The sequence below is a fragment of the Urocitellus parryii genome, chromosome 6 (assembly GCF_045843805.1).
Source record: "Urocitellus parryii isolate mUroPar1 chromosome 6, mUroPar1.hap1, whole genome shotgun sequence".
Classification (NCBI taxonomy): Eukaryota; Metazoa; Chordata; class Mammalia; order Rodentia; family Sciuridae; genus Urocitellus; species Urocitellus parryii.
Window position 1 is genome coordinate 73,021,507 of NC_135536.1, and position 26,180 is coordinate 73,047,686.

General features: G+C 33.9%; 1 protein-coding gene across 1 annotated transcript in view; it reads right to left on the minus strand.

The window, feature by feature from the left end:
* Nucleotides 1–26,180, minus strand: part of Kiaa0586 (KIAA0586 ortholog) — a 130,149-nt gene that overhangs the window by 72,832 nt on the left and 31,137 nt on the right. Inside the window, exons 10-18 of the mRNA XM_077800343.1 lie at nucleotides 24,984–25,107; nucleotides 21,350–21,482; nucleotides 20,520–20,740; nucleotides 12,963–13,035; nucleotides 11,167–11,397; nucleotides 9,955–10,129; nucleotides 6,992–7,186; nucleotides 5,528–5,715; nucleotides 2,665–2,775 (exon numbers count right to left, since the gene is read on the minus strand). Coding sequence (XP_077656469.1) covers nucleotides 2,665–2,775; nucleotides 5,528–5,715; nucleotides 6,992–7,186; nucleotides 9,955–10,129; nucleotides 11,167–11,397; nucleotides 12,963–13,035; nucleotides 20,520–20,740; nucleotides 21,350–21,482; nucleotides 24,984–25,107 — 1,451 coding nt within the window. The remainder of the gene's footprint in view (nucleotides 1–2,664; nucleotides 2,776–5,527; nucleotides 5,716–6,991; nucleotides 7,187–9,954; nucleotides 10,130–11,166; nucleotides 11,398–12,962; nucleotides 13,036–20,519; nucleotides 20,741–21,349; nucleotides 21,483–24,983; nucleotides 25,108–26,180) is intronic.

The window sequence follows — 26,180 nt, forward strand, 5'->3', positions numbered from 1 at the left end:
GTGTTCAACTTTTTAAATCTTATATGTAATTTATATTTCCACATGTAGCATAAATTTGCAATTACATGGCCCTGTTTTTTATTTTAATATTCTGTTCTCAATTTATTCAATTAGAAAATGAAATCAAGCTAGTCCCAAGCCATTAGGTCATCATTTCAAAGCAATAAAAAATTAAATATCAGTTTTAACATTTAAAGAACTCCATCAAGGAGCTGGGGTTGTAGCTCAGCTGTAGAGTGCTCACCTAGCATGTATGAGGCCCTGGGTTCAATCCTCAGCACCACATAAAAATAAATAATAAAATAAAATAAAGATATGTAAAAAAAAAAAGGACTCCATCAAAATGTTATGATTATGATTTCTCTCATAGTTAAGATAAAGAAGAATGTTTATATGTATATAATTATACACAAACACAAACTCAAAAAAGATACAGAATCAAGTAATTTTTTTTTTACATAAACAGTCATTTCACAAATTTAGTTTCCAAACCTTGCTATGCAAAGGCTAGTCACTAAAAATCGCAATAACCTCTTGCTGAGAACAGAATGATAAACATTTCAAAAAGTTTTTTATTTGTCATATATGTTTCAATAAAATTCTAGTGAAAAAAATTACCAGTGAAAATTAAAATTAGGTATAAATTTCATTTAGAGTCAGTTCTATTAATTGTAACTATGAGAGATCATTGGTGTTTCTCCTCTTTAAAACTACCCCCAAATGACCAAATTTGCTCACAACAGAGCAAGACTAAGATAAAACCAGGACCATCTACAGTGCTATTTTTCTGTGTAGTAAAGGCATAACTTAATTATTCAGAAGAAAATACATACTAGATTGCATATTTTTGTATCATGACAACATGATGACAATGTAACATCCTAAACTATAAACTCCAATTGTCACTAGATAATTCATATTAAGGAAATATATAATTTCCTGTAAATCAAAGATTCTTTACCAAAGAGAAATTCTTTATTTATATGAGAGTCTCACAAGTTATCAAAAAGTTATTGTACGGATTATTACTTTCTGAATACTTACAAATGTAAGGATCTAGTAGACCAATGGGATAGAATAGAAGACACAGAGACTAACCATAAATATACAACTATCTTATATTAGATAAAGGTGCCAAAAGCGTGCATTGGAGAAAGGATAGCATCTTCAACAAAGTGCTGGGAAAACTGGAAATCCATATGCAACAAAATGAAACTGAACCCCTATCTCGCACCATGCACAAAAGTTAACTCAAAATGGATCAAGGATCTAGGGATTAAACCAGAGACTCTGCGTCTAATAGAAGAAAAAGTAAGCCCTAAACTCCATCATGTGGGGCTAGGCCCCAACCTCCTTAATAAGACTCCTATAGCACAAGAATTAAAACCAAGAATCAACAAATGGGATAGATTCAAATTAAAAAGTTTTTTCTCAGCAAAAGAAATAATGTGAGGTGAATAGGAAGCCTACATCCTGGGGACAAATTTTTACCCCTCACACATCAGTTAGAGCTCTAATCTCTAGGGTATATAAAGAGTTCAACAAGACAAGCACCCCAAAAAACAAATAATCCAATCAATAAATGGGCCAAGGACCTGAACAGACACTTCTCAGAAGAGGATATATAATCAATCAACAAATATACAAAAAAATGCTCATCATCTCTAGCAATCAGAGAAATGCAAATTAAAACTATTCTAAGATAACATCTCACTCCAGCAAGAGTGGCAGCCATTATGAAGACAAACAACAAGTGCTGGCGAGGATGGGGGGGGGGGTACACTCATACACTACTGGTGGGACTGCAAATTGGTGCAGCCAATTTGGAAAGCAGTATGGAAATTCCTTGGAAAACTGGGAATGGAATCACCATTTGACCCAGCTATTCCTCTTCTCATACTATACCCAAAGGACCTAAAAACAGCATATTACAGGGACACAGCCACATCAATGTTTATAGCAGCACAATTCACAATAGTTAAACTGTGGAGCCAACCTAGATGTCCTTCAGTAGATGAGGATAAAAAAAAAAATGTGGCATTCATACACAATGGAATATTACTCAGCAATAAAAAAGAATAAGATCATGGCATTTGCAGGGAAATGGATGGCATTAGAGAAGATTATGCTAAGTGAAGTTAGCCAATCCCCAAAAAATAAATGCCGAATGTCTTCTCTGATATAAGGGGGGTATCTCAAAATGGGGTTGGGAGGGAGAGCAAGGGAGGAAGATTACCTCTAGATAGGGAATAGGGGTGGGAGGGAAAGGGAGGGAGAAGGAGAATAGCATAGATAGTGAAAGGAGACCCTCATATTCAAAATACATGTATGAAGATGTGAATTTGGTGTCAACATACCTTATATATAATCGGAGTTATGATAAATTATGATATAATGGTGTATTAAGAATTGTAATGCAAAAATAAATAAATAAATATTTTTTTTAAATGTTATAGTACGGATTATTACTTTCTGAATACTTACAAACGTAAGGATCTAAAACAAATTTTCTTTCAAGTTCATAAACAATTTGAGATTTATTCTGAATCTTTTCTTCAAAAAAATCTAATTATAATAGATTATGATTATGATAGAATGCTTTTGCATGGAATAAAACCTACACTCAGACATTACTCAAAACAGTGATAGAATTCTGAAATATACCTGAATCCAAGTCTGCAGCTGAGGAAGAGAGGCTTCTTTGGGACTTGACAGAGATGAACCACCATCAACACTACCATTTGAAATGCTGTCAATGTCTACACTGGGTAATACCTACAACAGAACACAACATCTAATTTTCCGCATCATTCTGACTCAAATATTCTTCAAAAAGCTAGATAGAAAATGTGCCCTCTAAATTTTTATTGTAAAGTCAATGGCTAACAAACTTTTTAAATTATGAAAGCTTATTTTATAAAATATAAAAAGTAAAGGAGGAAACAGAAAATTCTATCTTAAGCCAACTCCATTTTACTACTATATTCTTTGTCCTTTTATATTTACCTATTTTATATTTATATATAGATTTATCTATAGATATATCCATAGGTAAATCTAAAATAGTTTTCATTTCTGATTTTTCACTATTAGATCATAAACACCTTATCATGCCTCTGTATGGACTTTATATTTTTATATTTTAATTTTTCAACAAATATAAATACCTTAATTATTTTAATTACATTCCTATTGATAAACATTTAGGGTATTTCCAACTTTTCCATGATTATACAAAAATCACCACAAAAAAACTTATACACATACACACACACACACACACACACACACAGGCTTTTCTTCCTAAACTTTGCTATCAGATTAATAACTTCTTGGGCCTCAGGACATAAATATTTCAGATTCTTAGCAATTACTGGCAAATGCAATCAAAACAATCTCTATTTACATAATTCAAATTTAATTAATCCCAAGTTTTATCCAACTTTCAACAAAAGTTAGATAATAAGATTGCTTATTTGGTAACGGTTTTTTATTTTATTTTATTTTTTGGTACTGGGGATCAAGGGCACTTAACAACTAAGCCGCATCCCCAGCCCTTTCTAGCGCGCATGCATGCGTGTGTGTGTGTGTGTGTGTGTTTATGTGTATTTCACAACTTGAACAGAAATACTGCATTGTAGTCTCCTAGGGGTTGGGTGGGTTGTGCACACCTCTGAGGCAGGAGCTTAGGGGCCCATCCTCATATTTATTTATTCATTGATGCTTGGAGGACTTTGAACTCAACCTGTCACTCATCCTTACCATAGTGAGACCTGGCTGGTGGCTGGGCCAGAGAGTGTGCTGGTGGGAGCACTGCTTCCAGCTGCTCTGCTGAGGGCATGAGCTGGTCCTGTGACACACAGACCTGGTGCTGCTGTTGGTATGGTGGCAGACAGAGGGCCAGGGTCCTCATCCCCTCTGGAGGGGACTGGGCAACAGTGGAAGTCACGTGTCACTTTCTGAGTAACCCCACCTCTGTACCCTACCACTCATCCCCAACCCTTTTTATTTTTAATTTAGAGACAGGACCTCACTAGGGTCCTTACAGCCAGCCCCCTGGCTACATTGCTGAGGCTGGCATCAAACCTGTGATCTTCCTGCGTCAGCCTTCCAACCACTGGGATTATAAGTGGGCACCACGATGCCCGGCTTAGTAACAGTTAAGTGTATTATTATTTTATTTTGCATTATCTTGGCTATTAGCAAAATTTAATTTCCTTGATGATTAGCTGTATTTCATCCTTTGTAGACTCTTATTCATAGCCTTTGAATATTTCAGGATTTAGACCTACATGTTTTCTTATTGATTTATAAAGGTCTTTATATTTTTTAATTAATTATTCACTACTATTTTCTTTTCATATGTTTTCACTGTATGTTGTTTTCCTTTTTATTTTTTATTTAGATGTTTTTAAAAATATAAAACCTTTAGATTTTACAGATTCAAATCTAATTTTCTATCATATCTAGGGTTTTTTTTTCCCTCATATCTAGCTATACTTAGCTTCAGCTTTGTAAAAATTCTGATTTTTTTTTATATTATGTAATTAAACTTTAGCTGTCTGGTTATTCAGAACTCAATTGATAGTTGCAATAGGAATTCAAACTCTAAAATTGAGTTAAGTCATTTATAAGTGCATTGCTTTAGTCACATGAATTCTATTTCCCACTGATTAATGAAGTCTCTATCACATTACATTATTTTTAAATACCCAAGGCTAATTCTGAAGTCTTGTTATATTGAATCAGTACTCGAACATTTAACTTTTCTAAACCCTTTATTGTTTCAGATATCCAAATGATGATCCTATGGTTCAAGAAAGAAAAAAATCATGAGTATTTTTTAAATTAGAATTTCACTAAAATTATACATTAAATTGAAGAGAATCAATAACTTGAATATAAAAATAAGTTCTATCTAGCAAGGAGTGGTAGCAAACACCTATAATCCCAGTGATTCAGGAGGTTGAGGTAGAAAGACCTTAATTTTGATGCCAGCTTGGGCAATTTAAGGAGAACCTGTCTCAAAACAAAATAAGAAGGGCTTGGGAAGGGTAGGGCATTTGCAAGCCATGCATGAGACTCTGGATTTGATCCCAAACACTGTGAGGAAAAAAAGGGTTGGGGATATAGTTTAGTGATAGAGTGCTTACCTAGCATGTATGAGGCCCTGAGTTCCATCCCTGGTGCCACAAAAAGAAAGTTATATTTACATTCATTCAACTTTTCTTATATATTTGCATAAAGTTTGAAGTATTATATAAATCTCAACATTCTTTTTAAATTAATTATAATATACTACTCAATTGTTCCCTCCGGATACTGTCAAGTCACCTGTATACAAGTCATTGGCCTAAAAGTAGTTTAAATCATACACAACAAGGATAGGGACATCATATTAACATCACAATTTTAAAGAATGAAGGAGCCATGATGAAAGTTCTCATGAAGTATTATAATGGATTATAAGTACATATTAAGCCAAAGATTTTGCCTTAAAATTTTCTGCTCATGTACTGTGGCATACCTGTACAGAAAGTTGAGGAGGATCTTTTTTTTCTGACTTCATTTCCACAACTGCTATGTTGGGTTTCTTTATCCCAGTTTCTGATTTTCGAAATGATGGAGGAATAGAAGTTGTCACAGTTATAGGGTGTGGCTTGTTTACCATTACTCCAGTAGGCCTCATGGAATCACTATTACTTTGGGTTTGTCCTAAGAAGTTTAGGGGAAAAAACTAAAGTCAATTGTTTCAAAAAATAAAGAAACAACCCACTGTCTGGATTTTATGGCTATTTTCTTGCACGAAAGGAAAGCACTCATCTCCCTCCATCATCACCACTGTCTAAATGCCATGTCATTCTTTTAGCAGTGGGGATACTTATTAGCATTAACCACTTTAGATGTACTATTTAATTTAATTCTCAAAACAAAGTCTGCTAGGCACTAATATTACCACAAATATTATGACATATTGTCCCAAATTTCTCAGCTTTCCTTTCAAAATCCCACTTGTTTTCTACATTTCTACGTTAAGAGAGAGTATGATATACTCATTAAAAGCACAAACTCTGAAGTAGAATGCTTGGATTTGAATCCTAGCTCCACTCCACCTGTATAGTCTTTGACAAATTACTACTTAGCCCCTTTGTACCTAGGTTTTTTACCTATAAAACTGGTATATTACACTAAGTGCTCTATTTGTTGTGGTAAATGAACATATATAAAGGGCTTAAGCTTTAAAAATGTTAGTTATTATTATACTAGAAGGCATGTTTAAACACACGTTAGCTGTCAAGTTGACATGTCATTAACCATAACATCAAAAATATTCTTGGGCTGGGAATACAGCTCAAAGTTAGAGCACTTGCCTAGCATACACAAGACCCTGAGTTCAATGTCCAGCACCATAAAAAATAAATAACTCTTATATTTAAAAATTTCATATTAAAATCATCCATCAAAATTAAGACAAAATGGCAATGGCACCAAAAGAAAAAAAGAAAGCTAATTAGATTTGAACAGCAAAAATTATTTGTTCAATTTTAACATGATGACCAGAAACCTCAAATAAGTAAATAACAACTATCAGCTTATAATACATAATTACATGACTTCTACTTATCCCAGCCTAGTACAAAAGTATATAAAAGTGCTTTAAAGTACTTTAAAAACATAACAAAATTAACAAGTCAATCAGGTTTCCTAATTCTTGAATTATTATGAATGTCAATTACATATATAGACATATTATAAAGTTTCACTTCATCTATGACATGTACTATCAAATGTCAAAAGAATAAAAAAAGTTTCCTGTGAGTGAAACTATGGCAGGAATCCCTTATTTCAGATTGCTATTATATAGCAGAAGATACTGAGGCCCTCTCCACATCTAAAAACAACACATACAGGAAAAGGCAAGTGACTATAGTTTCAATAACAGTTCTGATTAAAAAATTAAAATTCACCTACATATTTTGTTGGTTCTTACCTAAAAGAATTGCCATAGGAATTAGATGACCTTCCAGTGTACCTGAAAGAGTAGGCATTTCTCTGCTTGGGCTGAACAAATATTGCTGATCACCATGAGGTGGTGTAGTAATGGGATGTCGTATCTTAGAATCCATCTTCATAGATTTTGTTGCATAAAAGTCAGTTTGTGTTCTTATTGATTTTACTTTAGTGCCTATAACAATCAACAGTAGATATTTTAAAATATTACTTGGGGCTGGGGTTGTGGCTCAGTGGTAGAGTGCTTGCCTCACATGTGTGAAGCACTGGGTTCAATTCTCAGAACCGAATATAAATAAATGAATAAAATAAAGGTCCGTCAACACTAAAAAATTTTAAAAATAAAAATTAAAAAATAAAAATATTACTTAAATATCTATTATCTAACCATCTGGAAATACAGTAACTCTTCTTTACAGAAATATTTCATCCCATTTAATAAAGAGTTACAGAGCCCCAAAGCAAAAGAAACCTATAGACTCAAGGTTGGCAAACATCTTAAATGGCCAGAGAGTAAATAATTCAGCCTTGTTGGCCATGTGGTCTCAGTCACAACTATTTAATTCTGCTGATATATCAGGAAAGCAGCCATGGGTAGTAAGTAAATGAATGAACATAGCTATGTTCAAATAAAACTTACATTTATAAAAACAGCTCACTTGTAAACCATAGTTTGCCACCCCTGTCTAGTTAAAAATACAAGGAAGCCAGGCATGGTGGAACATGCCTGTAAACCAGTCACTTGGCAGAAGGACTTTAAGTTTTAGGCCAGCCTCAACAATTTAGTGAGGCCCTCAGCAACCACACAAAAAGACCCTGTCTCAAAAATAAAAAAGGATTGTGAATGTGGACCAATGGTAAAATACCCTTGGGTTCAATCCCCAGTACCAAAATAAAAAAATAAAAACAAAAAAAAAAAAGGAAAGAAAAGAAAATCAAGGAAAAAGAGACTAAACTTTCTAAACTACTTTCTAAAACTTTCCTGGCATTATTATAAATTTTTATTTTTGGGGCTGGGGTTGTGGCTCAGTGGTAGAGCACTTGCCTCAAATGCATGAGGCATTAGGTTCGATCCTCAGCACCACATAAAAATAAATAAAAATATTGCATCCATATACAACTAAAAAAATTTTAATAAAAAAATTTAAAAAAAATAAATTTTAACACATGGGTAGGTTTATACATCTAGATTTTTTAAAACTTCCTTTGTTTATGATTCCAAAAAGAAAAATTTTAGTGCCATACTTTTACATCTTTGATATTCATTCATTCTATTGAATGAATATGTTCAGCATTAATATGTTAATAAGTGTTGGGCATTGTTCCATACACAGAGAATCTGAAGGTGATAAACCAATTGTACTCACAGAGCTTACAGTGAGTGTAGTAAGGAAAACAATAAATAAAAAATAACGTAAGAGTTATGTTATGCTATGAAGAACAGTAAGGTGGGGCAAGAGAATAGGAAGGACAGGAGACAGCTCTTGGATAGGATGGCCAGTAGACCTCTCTGAGGAGATAACATCTAAGGCAGAAGTGGAAGGGACTAAGAGGGAGCCCCCTGAGTATTTGAAGGAAAAGCTCTCCAAGGAGAGGAGTAGCTGGCAGCAAAGCCTCAGAATGACCATGTGTCCACAGGCTCACTCAATTCTACATTAAAAGGATTACTGAAAAAGTTACTTTTGGAATGGGCACAGTGGTGCATGCTTGTAATCCCAGTGGCTTGGGAAGCTGAGGCAGGAGGATCATGAGTTCAAAGGCAGCCTTAGCAACTTAGTGAGGCCTTGTCTCAAAATGAATTAAAAATGGGCTGGGGAGGTGGCTCAGTGGTTGAATCTCCCTGAGTTCAATCCCTGGTACACCCCCCCATTTCATATTTTTGATATGAAAGTATTTTAAAATCTCAAGCTATTTTTTGAGAAGGCTTTCAAAACTCCAAATATAATATATTTTTATTTTACTTAATTTTTTTATAATTTAATAGTAAGTCTCCAATAAATAATAGGAAACATTAGGGTTGGGGTAACATAAGCTATATGTTTACTAAAATAATACCAGTATAATTTGTAAATAACCTCACATCATAAAAGATAACTTTTAGAAAAAAAAAGAGAACTAAAGTAGTTGTCACAGCTCCAACTTCTAGAAAGAAAAGGAAATGGGTTGGTACTCACTAATTATCACATATTGTCAAAATAGCTTATTGATTGCTAAATAAAGCTGAAAAACTTCAAAATGTAACACAGTCAACAGTCAATACTTAACTAAGTTATATTTAAGGGTACCAGTGAAATGGTTGTTGTGAGTCAAAATGTGGAGTGATAAATGAGCATGGTTTTATTTGTGAACAAGAGACAAAAACATTTTCACCTTGCTACCTAAGCTTCTCTGAGAACAAACAAAACTTCAACGGGGCCTATAAATACTACACAATAATAAACAGCTATGGCAGCTGATCTTTCCGTTCATAAAAAACATGATGGACCAAGGTCTTCAAGGAAATGCCTACTTTTCCTAGATTATAATTTGGATTGTCAAGACTCATTATCCCCTAAATAAAAATTTTATGATGCCTTCAGGCTGGTGCTGTGGCCTAGCATGTTCGAGGCACTGGGTTTGATAGTCAGCACCACATAAAAATAAGTAAATAAAATAAAGGTATTGTGTTCAACTACAACTAAAAAAAAATTAAATTAAAATTTTATGATGCCTCCTTATCTGAAAATATCATCTACTACAACATTTCTTCCCACTTATTCCTATCTTCTGCATCTTTTAAGTTCTCATCCATTTCTTCCCAAATCTCTAGAAAGAATTATTTTTCCATCCCTAAGCATTATATAATTTGAACTATATTTATAAGAAACAAAAAGCAAGCAAAAGGAAATGACATATTAAACTGATACCATAAAAAAAAGATTAAAAAAAATGAGGGCTCCTTACCTTTAACTCGTTCTATTACTTTTGGTCTCTGTGGTTTGGACTTAGGAGATGGAGAATTAAATCTGAGATATGGTCCTTTTTTAAGAGTGCTACGATGACCCTGATAAACAGGTTTTCCATATATTTGTAACATATAATCATCATCTTGTATCACTGTGGTTGATTTTAAATGCCCCTATGAATATAAAATTATTAAAGTCAGAAAAAAGTAGACATCAAACGCCTCATTTTTCTAGAGCCTCCTTTTGCTAGCTCAAGCCCTATAATAAGAATACAGGTCAGAAAAATCCTGTATTTTAAATAGCTCTTAAACTCTGGATGAAATTTTCAAATGTACGTTTTAAAAAGCACAAAATTTAAATATGCATTTCATCTACCTAAGAAACACAAAAATTCTTACCATAACTAATATATCTTCAGCACCAAAAATAAATGTTTAAATACATTTTACATATTTGTTATATTCAATATATATACCAGTACAATAAAATACAACAAACCTAGTCTTCATACATCCCTGACCCCACTTTCAACCATATCTAAATGCCACAGAAAGGCAGCATTTATCCAACATTTACTAAGTGGCAAGAACTAGATGCTTTGCTGATCTGCCCAACAAACTACATTTGACTTTAAGAAAATTAAAGCCTATTTAGAGCACACACAAAAATTCCCACTACAACATCTATTACCATGACTTATACTCACCAAGCACAAAAAGTAAATTTAAAAACAAACCACACAAACACAAAGATGAAACACACTTTTGATATCATCTGGTTTGGGAGCTAGATGATCTCTAGGTAAACCTGCCATGACTTTAATGCTAAGATTCTGAGATCTGAAAAGCTGGGTGTGGTTGCATGGGCCTGTAGTCCCAGCTACTCAGAAGCCAAGGAAGGACAGCTTGAGCTCAGGAGTCTGGTGTCAGTATAGGTAACACAGCAAAACCTACCTTTTAAAAAATATTTAAAAAGTAAGTACGACATCTGAAAAGGAAGGAACAACAAGCAGCTTTTGTATAACACCTTCCACTTTATGAATTCAAAACCTTAAATGTTGATAGTGTAAAGATAGTTTACACTTGTATGGTGCTTTGTATTTTAAAAACATCTTCATGTTTAATTCATTATTCATAAATTCTTTTTATATATTTTAAAGGAAATAATTATAATGCAGCATTTATGTCACAAAACCAGATTAGGATCTTACTTCTTTTCTTTCTTTCTGTACACCTGAAGCAGGCATGCTTCTCCTCATAGGTGGACTTCTAAAATGTTCCTCTATTTGTTTTTGAGAATGCTGTCTTGGAATTATAGGCCTGTTCACAGTTTTGTCTTTTGTGTTGGTTTTAGTATCTTTACTCATATTCTGAGCTTTCTTGGTCCTTTGATTCTTAAGATCAGATTTCTTTTTTTCATAATCTTTTCTTGCCAATTCATCCTAAGGTAAACAAAATTAAAATTACTTAAACCTACAAAAATAGTAATGCTCTCACACCAGAAATTGTTTGCTGTTATATAGTTTACCAGTTTAAAATGCTTTTAAAAGAAAGAATACTGGCTTACACATGAATTAAAAAAAAAAATCTCTGGAAGAATAAACAAAAAATTAAAATGACTAGTATTTTATGGAGCAAGGGGAATGAGATATAGGGATAGAAGGGTAAATTTTCATTATAAACTTCATTTTTTTTTTGTACTGGGGATTGAACCTAGGGGTGCTTTACCAATGAGCTGCATCCACATCCCTTTGTATTTTTTATTTTGAGACAGGGTCTTGCTAAATTGCTTAGAGCCTCACTAAGTTGCTGAGGCTGCTCTCCAACTTGTGATCCTCCTGCTCGGTTCTCCCAAGTCACTGGGATTACAGGAGTGTGCCACTGCACCCAGCAACTTTATTCTTTTTGATGTTTGAACCATAGGAATTTAGTAAATTTAATTTATAATAAAACTAAGATAAATATTTTGCACAGAATTCATAGCAATAGAGGAATATATATTGTCAGTTGGCTACAAAGCCAGAACTAGATTCTGAATCTTTTGACTTTTTTTCTGAGGCATCATATAAATATAATGTAAATATAAATTCTTCATAACTATATTAGAGATATATACTTCAACATAAGAAAGTTTAAAAATGTATTTCCATATTTATTGCTCTAAAAATGGACTGATACTTTACCTTCTTACCACTATAGGTAAGCACGTAAGTACTTCTTACAGTCAGGAAAAAACCACCTTGCCCTCCAAGATAAAAACATAATAAAACAAACAAAAAACCCCCAGAATATTCTGTCTTGTTCTGCTCTTCCTAATATATATAAAACTTAAATAATTTCCTATTACTGGCCCCCAATAAAAATGACTTCCAGACTTTTCAATGCTGACACTAAAGATATACCATGCCCTCTGTGGATATGAGAAGGTACTGTTTTTCTATCTGGAAGTGACTTCTGTACACTTAGTCATCTTGGAAATTGGAAAAAACTGTCACTTTTAAGTAACTTTGCTATTTTTATGATAGTGAGCCAATGCTTCTAAATATGCTGACTTGAAAACATCTTTGCAAACATAAATCTTTTCTAAATGCTTTTGTTAAATTTTTTATCAAGTTACTCATATTTCTGACCAACAATTTTCCAGATATGAGTCACAGTATAATTTTTAAGATAAAACATTTGTTAAATAAAACTATCCCTGACTGGGGCTGTAGCTCAGTGGTAGGAGTGCTTTCCTAGCATGCATGAGGCACTGGGTTCAATCTTCAGCACCATATAAAAATAAACAAATAAAATAAAGACATTCTGTCCATCTACAACTACAAAAAAAAAATAAAATAAAATAAAAAACAAAATTATCACTTCTAAGTAAATACAGTGATAAAGGGAAATAAAGAATTTTCAGTGAACTCAGATGTAAAGAATATTTTGAGAACAAGTATTATAAACTGGAATTAATGCTACATTCTGAAAATTCAACTTAATTTTAAATTTTACCAAAACATACCTGAATTTCTGCCGAAATAGTTTTAATCCACTCATCTACTATCTTTTTGATCCTAATTTTCTCTGATATCTCTCTAAAAAAGAGAAAAACGAATTTTCTTAAATTAATACTTAATGCCCTGAGAACAGGACCTAAATCAAATATCATTCTTAACTAGTTCTAAATCTACTGTGTAGCTCAATCTCTTTCATCTGAAAAGGAAAAACTAATGGTATTTAGTTTTAATTAAATGTTTGAAGGACAAATGTTTGAAAAGAAGAAGATGTGTTCCAATGATAGAGGGAAATTTTCCATCAATAAAAAGTATTACTGGATCCAAGATGGCGGGCTAGAGGGTGGATGCATTCTGTGTCACTCCATGACCTGGGATTCAAGTAGTGGCAATACTGTTTCTCTGCTAGTTATTAGAGGACTCCCAGCTGCTCTCCCACGCAGGAATCATAGCCACCACTCCCACACAGGAAACCTGGGGGCCGCGTGCAGGACCTCCAGCTGCCAGTCCTGTGGGGACCTCCATCTACCTACATAGGACTCCTCCAGTCACTTCTACCTTGGGACACTGCAACCACTGCCATAATCCCCTACACACTGTAGCTTGCACCTGGGGTACTGGACAGGGTCTGGAGACAGCTGCCAGCTACAACACTGCACTCTACAGAGTTGCAACTCTGAACATGTCATCCAATGTCACCACCCCAGCCCAACCTGACCTAAAACCCTATCTCTGAAAGCGGCCACCTCCATCTTGAGATGCCTTTGTCACCATCTTTAGTTGGGATAACTCCCAGCTTGGGACACCGCTGGGACCTAGAAGCAATATCAAGGAGAGGCATTGGAATCCTGCAGGAACGAGATAAGTCTGTAGGGTAAAAACGTAATACCTCAGATCCACAGTGGTAGAAGGGAAGATACATGAACATGAAAAAACCAGGAAAGAAAGTGCCCCAAACAAACCAATTATTATTCTAAACTATTATTAGAATCCATGTTCAGCACAGCAGAAGAAATGACAGAGAAGGAGTTTAGGATATACATAATTTAAATGTTCTATGAATTAAAGGATGATATAAGAGATCAAATACAGGCAACAAAAGATCATTTCGATAAAGAGCTACATAAAAAAATATAGGAAGCAAAAGCTTACTTCAATAAGGAGATAGAGATTCTAGGGGAAAAAAAAAAGAAAAAACAAATCCTTGAAATGAAGAAAACAATAAACCAAATTGAAAACTCAATAGAGGGGCGGGGGTTCTGATTCAGTGGTACAGCGCTTGCCTAGTATGCATGAAGCTGGATTTGATGCCCAGCACCACATACAACAAATAAAACAAAGGTGTTATGTCCATCTACAACGAAAAAAATATTTTAAAAAAACACTCAATAGGAAGAACCCCAACAGATTAGATCACTTGAAAGACAGAACCTCAGAGAATGAAGACAAAATATATAATCTTCAAAATAAAGTTGACCACACAGTGAAGATGATGAGAAATCTTGAACAGAACATTCAAGAATTCATACCATGGGCTGGGGATGTGGCTCAAGCGGTAGCGCGCTCGCTGGGCATGCGCGGGGCGCTAGGTTCTATCCTCAGCACCACATAAAAAAAATAAAGATGTTGTGCCCACCGAAAACTAAAAAAAAAAAAAGAATTCATACCAAATTTAAGGATTATTGGGATACAGGAAAGCATAGAGTTACAAACCAGAGGAATTAACAATCTATTCAATGAAATAATATCAGAAAAATTTCCAAATATGAAGAATGTATTGGAAAGTCAAATATAAGAGACTTACAAGACATCAAATGTACAAAATCACAACAGATCTACAACAGGGCACATTATAATGAAAACAGAGAATAAGGAGAGAATATTAAAAGCCATTAGAAAAAGGAATCAGATTACATATAAGGGCAAACCAATAAGAATCTCTGCAGATTTCTCAATTCATATCCTGAAAGCTAGAAGATCCTGAAATAACATATACCAAGCTCTGAAAGAAAATGGATGCCAACCAAAAATCTTATATCCAGCAAAATTAAGCTGGATATTAGCTGGATTTGATGATAAAATTAAAACTTTCCAAGAAGAACAAAAGTTAAAAGAATTTATAACTAGAAAGACTAAACTACAGAAAAATACTCAGCAAAATATTCCATGAGGAGGAAATAAAAAAGAATGATGAAAATCAGCAGAGGGAGGTACTATACTAAAAGAAAAACAATCAAAGAAGAAACCAAGTCAAGTTAAATATCAAAAATTTAAAAAAATAAGCGGGAATACAAATCATGTTTTAATAATAACCCTGAATATTAATGGCCTAAACTCATCAATCAAAACACATAGACTGGCAGATTGGATTTTTAAAAAGACTCAACAATATACTGCCTTCAAGAGACTCATCTCATAGAAAAAGACATCCACAGACTGAAGGTGAAAGGTTAGGAAAAAACATACCACTCATATGGACTACGGTAACAAGCAAGGGTTTCCATCTTCATATCAAATAAAGTAGACCTCAAGCAAAAGTTAATCAAAGGGATAAAGAAGGATATTACATACTGCTCAAAGGAACCATACACTAACAAGACATAACAAGAATAAATATATATGCCCCAAAGAATGGAGCATCTACATTCATCAAAGAAACTCTCCTCAAGTTCAAGAGTCAAAGCGACCACAACACTATAATTCTGGGTGACATTAACACACCTCTTTCACCAACAGAAAGATCATCCAAACAAATCTAAACAAAGAAACTGTAGAACTCAATAATACAATCAATAACTTAGACTTAACATACATATATAGAATATTTCATCCATCAACGAGTGAATACACTTTCTTCTCAGCAGCACATGGATCCTTCTCTAAAATAGATCATATATTATGCCACAAAGCAACTCCTAACAAATACAAAAAAGTAGAGATACTAACATGCATTCAATCAGATCATAATGGGATGAAATTAGAAATCAATGATAAGATAAAAAATAAAAGCTACTCCAACACCTGGAGACTAATGAACAATGGGTTACAAAAGACATCAAGGAGGAGATTAAGAGATTCTCAGAGGTGAATGGGAACACAGATAACAACGCATCAAAATCTCTGGGACACTTTGAAAGTATTTAGTACTAAGAGGAAAGTTCATTGCATGGAGTTCATTCCTTAAAAGAAGAAAAAGTCAAAAAATAAATGATCTAACATTACATCTCAGAGCGCTAGAAAAAGAACAAATCAATACCAAAAGCAGTAGAAGACAGGAAATACTTAAAATCAAAGCTGAAATCAATAAAACTGAAACAAAAGAAACAATTGAAAAAAACTGACAAAACAAAACGTTGATTCTTTGAAAAAATAAATAAAATTGACAGATCCTAGTCATGCTAATGAGAGAGAAAACTCAAATTACTAACATGTGATGAAAAAGGAAATATCACAACAGACACTACAGAAATACAGAAGATACTTAGAAATTATTTTGAAAACTTGTACTCCAGGGGCTGGAGATGTGGCTCAGCGGTAGCGCACTCGCCTGGCATGCGTGCGGCCCGGGTTCGATCCTCAGCACCACATACCAACAAAGATGTTGTGTCCGCCGAGAACTAAAAAAATAAATATTAAAAATTCTCTCTCACTCTCTCCTCTCTCACTCTCTCTTTAAAAAAAAAAAAAGAAAAAGAAAACTTGTACTCCAATAAAATAGAAAATATCAAAGGCACTGACAAATTTCTAGAGTCTCATGATTTGCCCAAATTGAATCAGGATAATATACACACACAATTTAAACAGATCAATTTCTTTTCTTTTTTTTTTAAATATTCATTTATTTATTTTTTAGTTTTAGGCGGACACAACATCTTTGTTTGTATGTGGTGCTGAGGATCGAACCCAGGCCGTACGCATGCCAGGCGATCGTGCTACTGCTTGAGCCACATCCCCAGCCCCTAAACAGATCAATTTCAAGTAATGAAATAGAAGATCCCATCAGAAGCCTACTAACCAAGAAAAGCCCAGGACCAAATAGATACACAGCCAAGTTCTACAACACCTTTAAAGAAGAACTAATACCAATACTCTTCAATTTATTTCAGGAAGCAGAAAAAGAAGGAGTACTTCCAAACACATTCTATGAGGCCAGTGTCACCCTGATTCCAAAACCAGGCAAACACACATTAAAGGAAAAAAACTTCAGACCAATATCTCTCATGAACATAGATGCAAAAATTCTCAGTAAAATTCTGGCAAATCAAATGCAAAAACATAGTGCAACACAATCAAGTGGGGTTCATCCCAGGGATGCAAGGTTGGTTCAACATATGGAAATCAATCAATGTAATTCATTACATCAATAGACTTAAAGATAAGAATCATATAATCATCTCAATAGATCCAGAAAAAGCATTCAACAAAATACAGCATCCCTTCATGTTCAAAACACTAGAAAAACTATGAATAACTGGGACATGTCTCAACATTATAAAAGCTATCTATGCTAAGCCCCAGGCCAACATCATTCTAAATGGAAAAAAATTTATAGCATTCCCTCTAAAAATTGGAACAAGACAGGGATACCCTCTTTCACCACTTCTATTCCTACTTCTTGAAACACTGGCCAGAGCAAAATAAATTAAAGGGATACACATAGGAAAAGAAGAATTCAAATTAGCACTACTTGCTGACAATATGATTCTATTACTAGAAGACCCAAAAAGTTCCACCAGAAAACTTCAAGAACTAATAAATGAATTCAGCAAAGTAGCAGGATATAAAATCAATACGCATAAATCAAAGGCATTTCTGTGTATCAGTGACAAATCCTCTGAAAGAAAAACTAGGAAAACTACCCCCATTTACAGTAGCCTCAAAAAAAAAAAAACTTGGGAATAAACCTAACAAAAAAAGGTGAAAGACCTCTACAATGAAAACTACAGAACGCTAAAGAAAGAAATTGAAGAAAACCTCAGAAGATGGAAAGATCTTCCTTGTGCCTGGATACGCAGAATTAATCTTGTCACAATGACCACACTACCAAAAGCACTATACAGATTTAATGCAATTCTAATCAAAATCCCAATGATATTCCTCATAGAAATAGAAAAAACAATCATGAAATTAATCTGGGAAAATACGAGATCCAGAATAGCCAAAGCAATCCTTAGCAGGAAGAGTGAAGCAAGTGGCATCACTCACTATACCAGACCTTAAACTACACTATACAGCAATAATAATAAAAACAGCATGGTTTTGGCACCAAAGTAAACTGGTAGACCAATGGTAGAGAATAGAGAACCCAGAGACAAACCCACATAAATACAGTTATCTCATACTAGACAAAGGCATCAAAAACATACATTGGAGAAAAGATAGCCTCTCCAACAAATGGTGTTGGGAAAACTGGAAATACATATGCAAAAAAATGAAATTAAACCTCTATCTCTAACCATGCACAAAACTCAACTCAAAGTGGATCAAGGACCTAGGAATTAGTTCAGAGATCCTGCGCCTAATAGAAGACAAAAGAGGCCCAAATCTTTATCATGTCAGATTAGGCCCCGACTTCCTTAACAAGACTCCTATAGCATCAGAAATAAAAATCAAGAATCAACAAGTGGGATGGATTCAAACTGAAAAATTTCTTCTCAGCAAAAAAAACAGGGAAAACTGAAAAACTTCTTCTCAGCAAAAAAAATCAGGGAGGTGAAGAGAGAGCCTACAGCTTGGGAGCAAATTTTTACCATATGCACATCAGATACAGCACTAATCTCTGGGATATTATAGAGAACACAAAAAACTTAACACCAAAAAAAAAAAAAAAACAAATAACCCAATCAATAAATGGGCCAAGGAAGTGAACATACACTTCTCAGAAGGTGATATAAAATCAATCAACAAATATATGAAAAAATGTTCAACATTAGCTATTAGAGAAATGCAAATCAAAACTACTCTCTAAGATTTCATCTCACTCCAATCAGAATGGCAGCTATTAAGAATACAAACAACAATAAGTGTTGGCGAGGATGTGGGGAAAAAGGTACACTCATACATTGCTGGTGAGACTGCAAAATGGTACAGCCAATATGGAAAGCAGTATGGAGATTCCTTGGAAAACTTGGAATGGAACTACCTTTTGACCCAGCTGTCCTACTCCTTAGTGTATACTCAAAGGACTTAAAAACAGCACACTAAAGGGACACAGCCACATCACTGTTTATTACAGCACAAGTTACAATAGCTAAACTGTGGACCTGGATGCCCATCAGTAGCTGAATGGATAAAGAAACTGTGGTATATATACACAACAGAATATTACTCAGCTATAAAAGAGAATAAAATCATGACATTTGCAGGTAAATGGATGGAATTGGAGAATATAATGCTAAATGAAGTTAGCCAATCCCAAAAAAACAAATGCCAAATGTTTTCTCTCATACAAGCAGGGTGATTCATAGCAGGGTTGGGAGGGGGAGCAAGCAAGGATTAGATAAACTCTAGATAGGGCAAAGGGATGGGAGAGGAAGAAGCAGACAGGAAAGGGAGAGGGTAGGAAAGACAGTGGAATGAGATGGACATCATTACCCTAAGTACATGTATGAAGACACGAATGGTGTGAATATACTTTGTATACAATCAGAGATATGAAAAATCGTGTTCTATATGTGTAATAGGAACTGTAATGCATTCTGCTGTCATATACAATAAGAGCTGGGGAGGCTGTTCAGAAAAAGGCGCACTCATACATTGCTGGTGGAACTGCATATTGGTACAACCAATATGGAAAGCAGTATGAAGATTCCTTGGAAAACTTGAAATGGAACCACCATTTGACCCAGCTGTCCCACTCCTCGGTTTATACCCAAAAGACTTAAAAACAGTGACACAGCTACATCAGTGTTTATAGTAGAACAATTCACAATAGCTAAACTGTGGAACCAACCTAGATGCCCTTCAATAGATGAATGGATAAAGAAACTGTGATATATATACACAATGGAATATTACTCAGCAATAAAAGAGAATAAAATCATGGCATTTGCAGGTAAATGGATGGAGTTGGAGAATATCATGCTAAGCCAAAGGCCGAATGTATTCCCTGATATGTTGATGCTTATTCATACTGGGGGTCGGGAGAGCATGAGAGGAATGGAGGAACTTTAGATAGGGCAAAGGTGAAGGGAGGGAGGGGGCATGGGGTGGGAAAGATTGTGGATTGAGATGGACATCATTACCCTAACTACATGTATGAAGACATGAATGATATGACTCTACTTTGTGTACAACCAGAGACATGAAAAATTGTGCTCTGTGTACTAAGAATTTAAATGCATTCTGCTGTCATGTATAACAAATTAAACAAATAAATTTTTTAAAAAGTATCCCTATCATGTATATATCCAAATTCCAACATTATAATAAGTTCTATATCTTCAAAGGCATTAAGGAACTACTTCTAAATATCAAAACACATTAAGTGACATGCTTAGAAAAAACTTATGGAGCAGAACTGGAAGCTTCACAAGTATCTTTGGGATGCAAATATCCTGCCTCACCTATTTGTGGATAAAGCATTGATAAATGAGTACATAGCAGCTCCATCTTTTGCACGAATAATGGCTTCTAGGTTTTCTTCAAGTACTTTTTTATTGTTTTGTACTCCTCTCAAAATCTTCGCAGCATCTTTCAATACAGATCTTGTGGTATTGGCTGTTTGAAGCTTAACAGAATTCTGTGGAAGATCAGCAAGCCTCATCATAATTGGCAAGTCTTTCTGCTTAAAAGAAAAAAGGGAAAAAAATTACCATGTTAAACTTACATTGATTACTTTAATCCAAATAAGATCTATTACTACTGTTGAGCCCATAAACCATGCCAACATGTTCTTCAGACTCAATCTGTCAAACTGAAGAGGTACAAGAGAACATACGGCACCAATTTTTTCCCATTTAGGAATACAAATATCAGTGTCAAACAGAGATGGGATATCCATAGCAATGCTAGGCAGTCCAGTGGCCAATGACAGTTCTATTGCTGAAGACAGCTAAACAAAATAAGAGCAAGTTGGCTGTAGGGTGATATAGAAGACACTGTGGACTAGAAAAACAAGAGCCATTCACAGCTCTCTTTCTCCTTTTCTCCCTCTCCAACAGAAGTTGGAAAGCCACAGATAACCATGTGGCTCTGTCTGGACAAAGAATAGTAAGTAAAAATCATTGGTGAAGGCCTCTGAAAACATGTTTAAAGGGAATAGACTTGGCTGCATGTTTTTGTTTTTTTCAGACCTTTATCTTCATCCTTCCTCCTGATTTGTCTTTAGAACTTTTTTATTCCTTCACAATTTTTACCTTGCTAATCATCAATTTTAACACTATTCCCACTTTACCTGGAGCATGTCATTTGTTTCTTTCTTCTTTTGGCCACAATCATGAAGAACATCATTAGACTTCTGCATAGTCATTTTAGATGTGCCTAGATCTTCATAGGATGGAAATCTTTGAGAAGGAAGAGTTCCAATGCTAGAAGAAAAGTTTCCCAAGTTCTCATCAATTCAGTAAACAACTGATTACATGAACTTTTGGTACATTCTTAGGCATACTTTAATAAATGGTAGTCTACCAAACTGTATCATGTAATTAACCAGTTATATGATAAATATATGAAACACAAGAAATCATAAGAGACAAAATTAATCTTACCAGAAATGTTTAGGTATCATAGGAAAAGAGCAGAAAGGGTTTTACTCTCAAGAAACTAATATTCAGAAGTATTTCCAGACAGGTGGAGAAAGAAATCTGAAAAGTCACTCTTCCATAAAAGCAACGAGAACACTAACATCAAAATCAATTTTAGGGGCTGGGGTTGTAGCTCAGTGGTAGAGCACTTGCCTCACATGTGTGAAGCACTGGGTTCAATTCTCAGTACCACATATAAATAAAAATAAAGGTCATCAACAACAGAAAAATATTTTTTTAAAAAGTCAATTTTATTTCAGAACTTTGAAAATTAAAGAAAGGCTTACAACAACCCGAGGATCATTTATTGCAAGAAATAAATGGCTGATTCTTAGTAAAGATCAGTAAACTTCATGGTATAACTTTAACTTATTTCATTATCAGGACCTTTTCCTCAACTCTGTGGTAGACTTGAAAACTATGGCCTTACAACAACTTAAAAGGGTATAACAGGTTTGGAGGTCCTCTAAAAATCTCCTTCATTGAGTTTGGCTTTATTTGACCTAACTCAGGAGCTCAGTAAGAAACTCTATCCTTACAGCATTTTTTAAAAGTAGAAATTGTTAAAATCTCAGCTGCCTGAGATACGGATATAAGTTGAGGCAAACAAGACTGTGGACAATGAACTTCAAAAAACTGAGGAATGAGACATCCATAGTGGAGTTTGAGTAAGCTCTACCATATTCCTGGGGATATTGAAGATAGTACACATATATGGGGCTATATACACACCCCAAAAGACCAAAGAAGGTCCAACTCTCTCAATCTGACTGCTTTTGAGGCTGTCTGCGAGTAGGAAGTAAAGGCTAAGACAGATTTATAAAAAATAAATGCACGTGTACATTCATGAAAATAAAGAGACGTATTTACTTATTTACAAATTTACTTATCTTGAACTATCAAGATAAGTAAATTTGTTTCCAATCAGTGGCAGACTAAGTTCACAAAACAGAGACTTCAGTGGGTACATATGACAAAGAATACAGACTTTACAGAATTAATCCAGGAAAGTAACTAAATAACCAGCTGTATGAACAACAATTCCCAGTACAGCAAAACAACACTGACTTCTAGTGTTGCCTTACTGTATTATTTAAAATGTCCAGTTTTCAACAAAAGTTTAGATACACACAAAGAAATTTTTTTTAAAAAAAAAAAAGCACAAACACAGGAAAAAGGACAGTCAGTAGAACTGTCCTTATGAAATCCCAGATATTATACTAACTAGGTAAAGATTACAAATCAGCTATTACTAAAGAAACCTACTCAAAAAATTAAAGTTAAATTTAAGAATGAAGTCTTGCCAAAAAGAAAAAAAAACACAAATATAAATTCTGTAATTGAAAATTTCAATTTACAGAGCCTCAGAGACCTATGGAATACCATCAAGCATATCATCACATATATCATTGATACTATTTAATATACAATGAAATGATGGTCCAAAAATCACCAACTCTGGGACAGGAGTCCCTGTGTTTCTCCTTGGCTAGCAAAACAATAATAGAATAAGAAAATAGTATCTAAATTATTATCATCAAAACAGAAAGAAAAAAGGAAAAAAAGAAAAGAAACAAATGATGGCCAAAATGTTCCAAGTATAATGAAAATTAATCTACTCATCTAAAAAGCTCAACAAACTTCAAATAGGATAAACTAAAAAATATCCATACTTGAATACATCATTGGGAAACTGTCCAAAATCCCAAGCAAAGAGAAAATCTGAACAGCATCAAAAGAAAAGTGACTCATCATATTACAAAATCCTCAAAAAGATTAACACCTGGCTTTTAATCAGTCTTTATGTAAGAGTCCAGAGGAAGTAAGATGATACTTTAAAGTATTGAAAGGGAAAAAAATGCCAACCAAAAATTCTGTATCTAGCAAAACTATCCTTCAAAAGTGAAAGAGAAGATAATAGAGGCATGCATGTGTACACAGAGGGTTGATCACGAGAAGAAACAAAAGAGGGAGTCCATCTACAAACTGAGAAGAGAAGTCTCAGAAGAAATCAGCCCTGTTGGCAATTTGATTTTAGATTTTAGCCTCCACAAATGTGAGAAAATAAATTTATGTTCAAACAAACAAACAAACAAGAATAATTGAAGGAGAAACTAAAAACCATCCCATATAAACAAAAACAGAGAATTCAATGCTAGAAGACCCAACCTACGGGGCTGGGATTTTGGCTCAGTGGTAGAGTGCTCATCTCGCATGTGGAAGGCACACATGCGAGATGAGTACCACATAAAAATAAAGGTGTTGTGTCCATCTACAACTAAAAATATATATTTTTTTAAAAAGACCCAACCTATAAGAAATACTGAAGAAAGTCCTTTAGAATGAAAAGACATTAGATTCTAGCATGAATCAATAAGAAGAAACAAAGGGTACAATTATATAAGCACATAAAAAATAACATCTATTTTTGTAATGCTCTTCTGATTCAAAAAACAGCTGTATAAATTTTAAGTTATCAAGCTGTATAGAAGGGCTTATAATTGATCAAAATATAATTTGACAATACTGGAAAAAAGGGGGAGGGAAGAGAGACATTGGAGAAAAATTTTAATACTACTGAAATTAAATTGATATTAATCTGAACTAGTTTGTTTTAAACTAATATGTCAATTTTAATTCCTATATAACCAATAAATAACTACATTACTATAAAAAAATGTAGTAAAGGAAACAAAGGAATTAAAATAGTACACTAGAAAATATCTATTTAATTAAAATAAAGCACTAATGGAAGAGTGGTGGAATAAAAGATCTGACACATGTTGAAAATACATAGCAATATGGCAGGCATAAATATCTTAGCAATAAGTGCATTAAATGTAAATAAATTAAAATTGTACAACATATTTACATAAAAATACTCCAGTTGTGGCTCTTTTAAATTTTTATTACTGTAGTTTTCATGATATAGAAGGGAAATATAATTATGGCCAAGATTTACTTGATTTTTAAAAAAAATCTTTCTTACATAAAATTTCAAACATATACAAAAGTAAAAATAGTACAATGACACTTTATTTGTCCCTTCTCTAACAACATCAAACACATCATTCTCATAGCTGTCCTCATTTCTTCTATACTCACAACCCATTCCCTGTCCTACTATGTTATAGAAAAAGAGAAAGATACATTAGAATCAGAAAATAGTACCTAAATTGAAGATAATTTTTAAAAACAATAATTTATTAATATTCTTAAATAAACTTTAGAAATATGAACAAAACTCTTTCTAGTTTAGTTTGCATTCCAATTTCTTATTTTTACCTGTTTTTTTTCTCAAGTTTCCATTCCATTGTCGGCCTAGTTAGTGAGGTTATGTCTAACAATTCATTTTTCTTTATCAAAGAATCATTATTATTCAAAATCTGTTCCAACAGTCTTACATTTCCTGTAATAGAAAAAATACAGTATCATTTTCCAAATATTAATTAATTTCTCCTTTATATAACATCTCACTATGTCTGTACTCTGGCCTAAATCAGCTTCTATGACTATCTACTTAATTCACTCCACAATTGCTATGGTTTTAATGTGTTCTCTGAATTTCAGGCATTACAAACTTAATCCTTAAAGTTATATGTTATTGGTATTTGAGAGCCAGGAACTTTGGGAGGTAATTGGGTCAGGAGGGTTCTGTCCTCATGAATGAGTTAATCCATTCATGTATTAATGGGTTACCAGGTTTTTCAAGGGAGTGGGTTCATTATAAAACCAAGCTCTCTCTGACTAGTTTCCTTTTGTGCCATGCGATGCCCTCCACCATGTCAAGAACCAGCAGGCTCTCACCAGAGGCCAATCCCATATAAGTCACCATGCTCTTGGACTTTCAGAATCATGAGCTAAATAAACCTCTTTTCTTTACAAATTACTCAACCTATAGGAATTCATTATAGCAACATAAAACAGATTAAGACAAAAGAGTAGACTATAAATACACTCACCAAGTAACACTAAATATTTATACCTCATATAAACCACTCTGGTAAAAACATGAATTATATTAGGCAAAAAGACTAAATTTGTCTCTGTCACAGAGGGAACTATCATTATCACAAAACTCCAGAAATTGAACTATTTTGTAAATCAGTAAAAAGGAGGTTTGTTTCCTCACAATTACTTGGATCTTCCTGGAATTGTTTTTAGTGAGACTATATAAGAAATTACTTTTCGTAAAATTGGTTTCTTTAATAAATATTATCTTCTAAATTCTTGAAATTTGCCTAAGGTAAGACTTGAATGCATTTAAAGGAATCTAAGAATAAAAACCTACAGCTTAATATTTTCACTTACTTTTACTAGAAGGGCTACATTTTAAGGCTTTGTAGCACACTATTATCTCAGGTCACTTATAAAAGTTCTTGTTTTCTAGTAAAATAGTTCATATATTAGCACTTTTTCCAGCGAAACATGGTGATAAATGTTAACTTCCCTGAGTTTTATTATTGAAATTCACACCTAAAA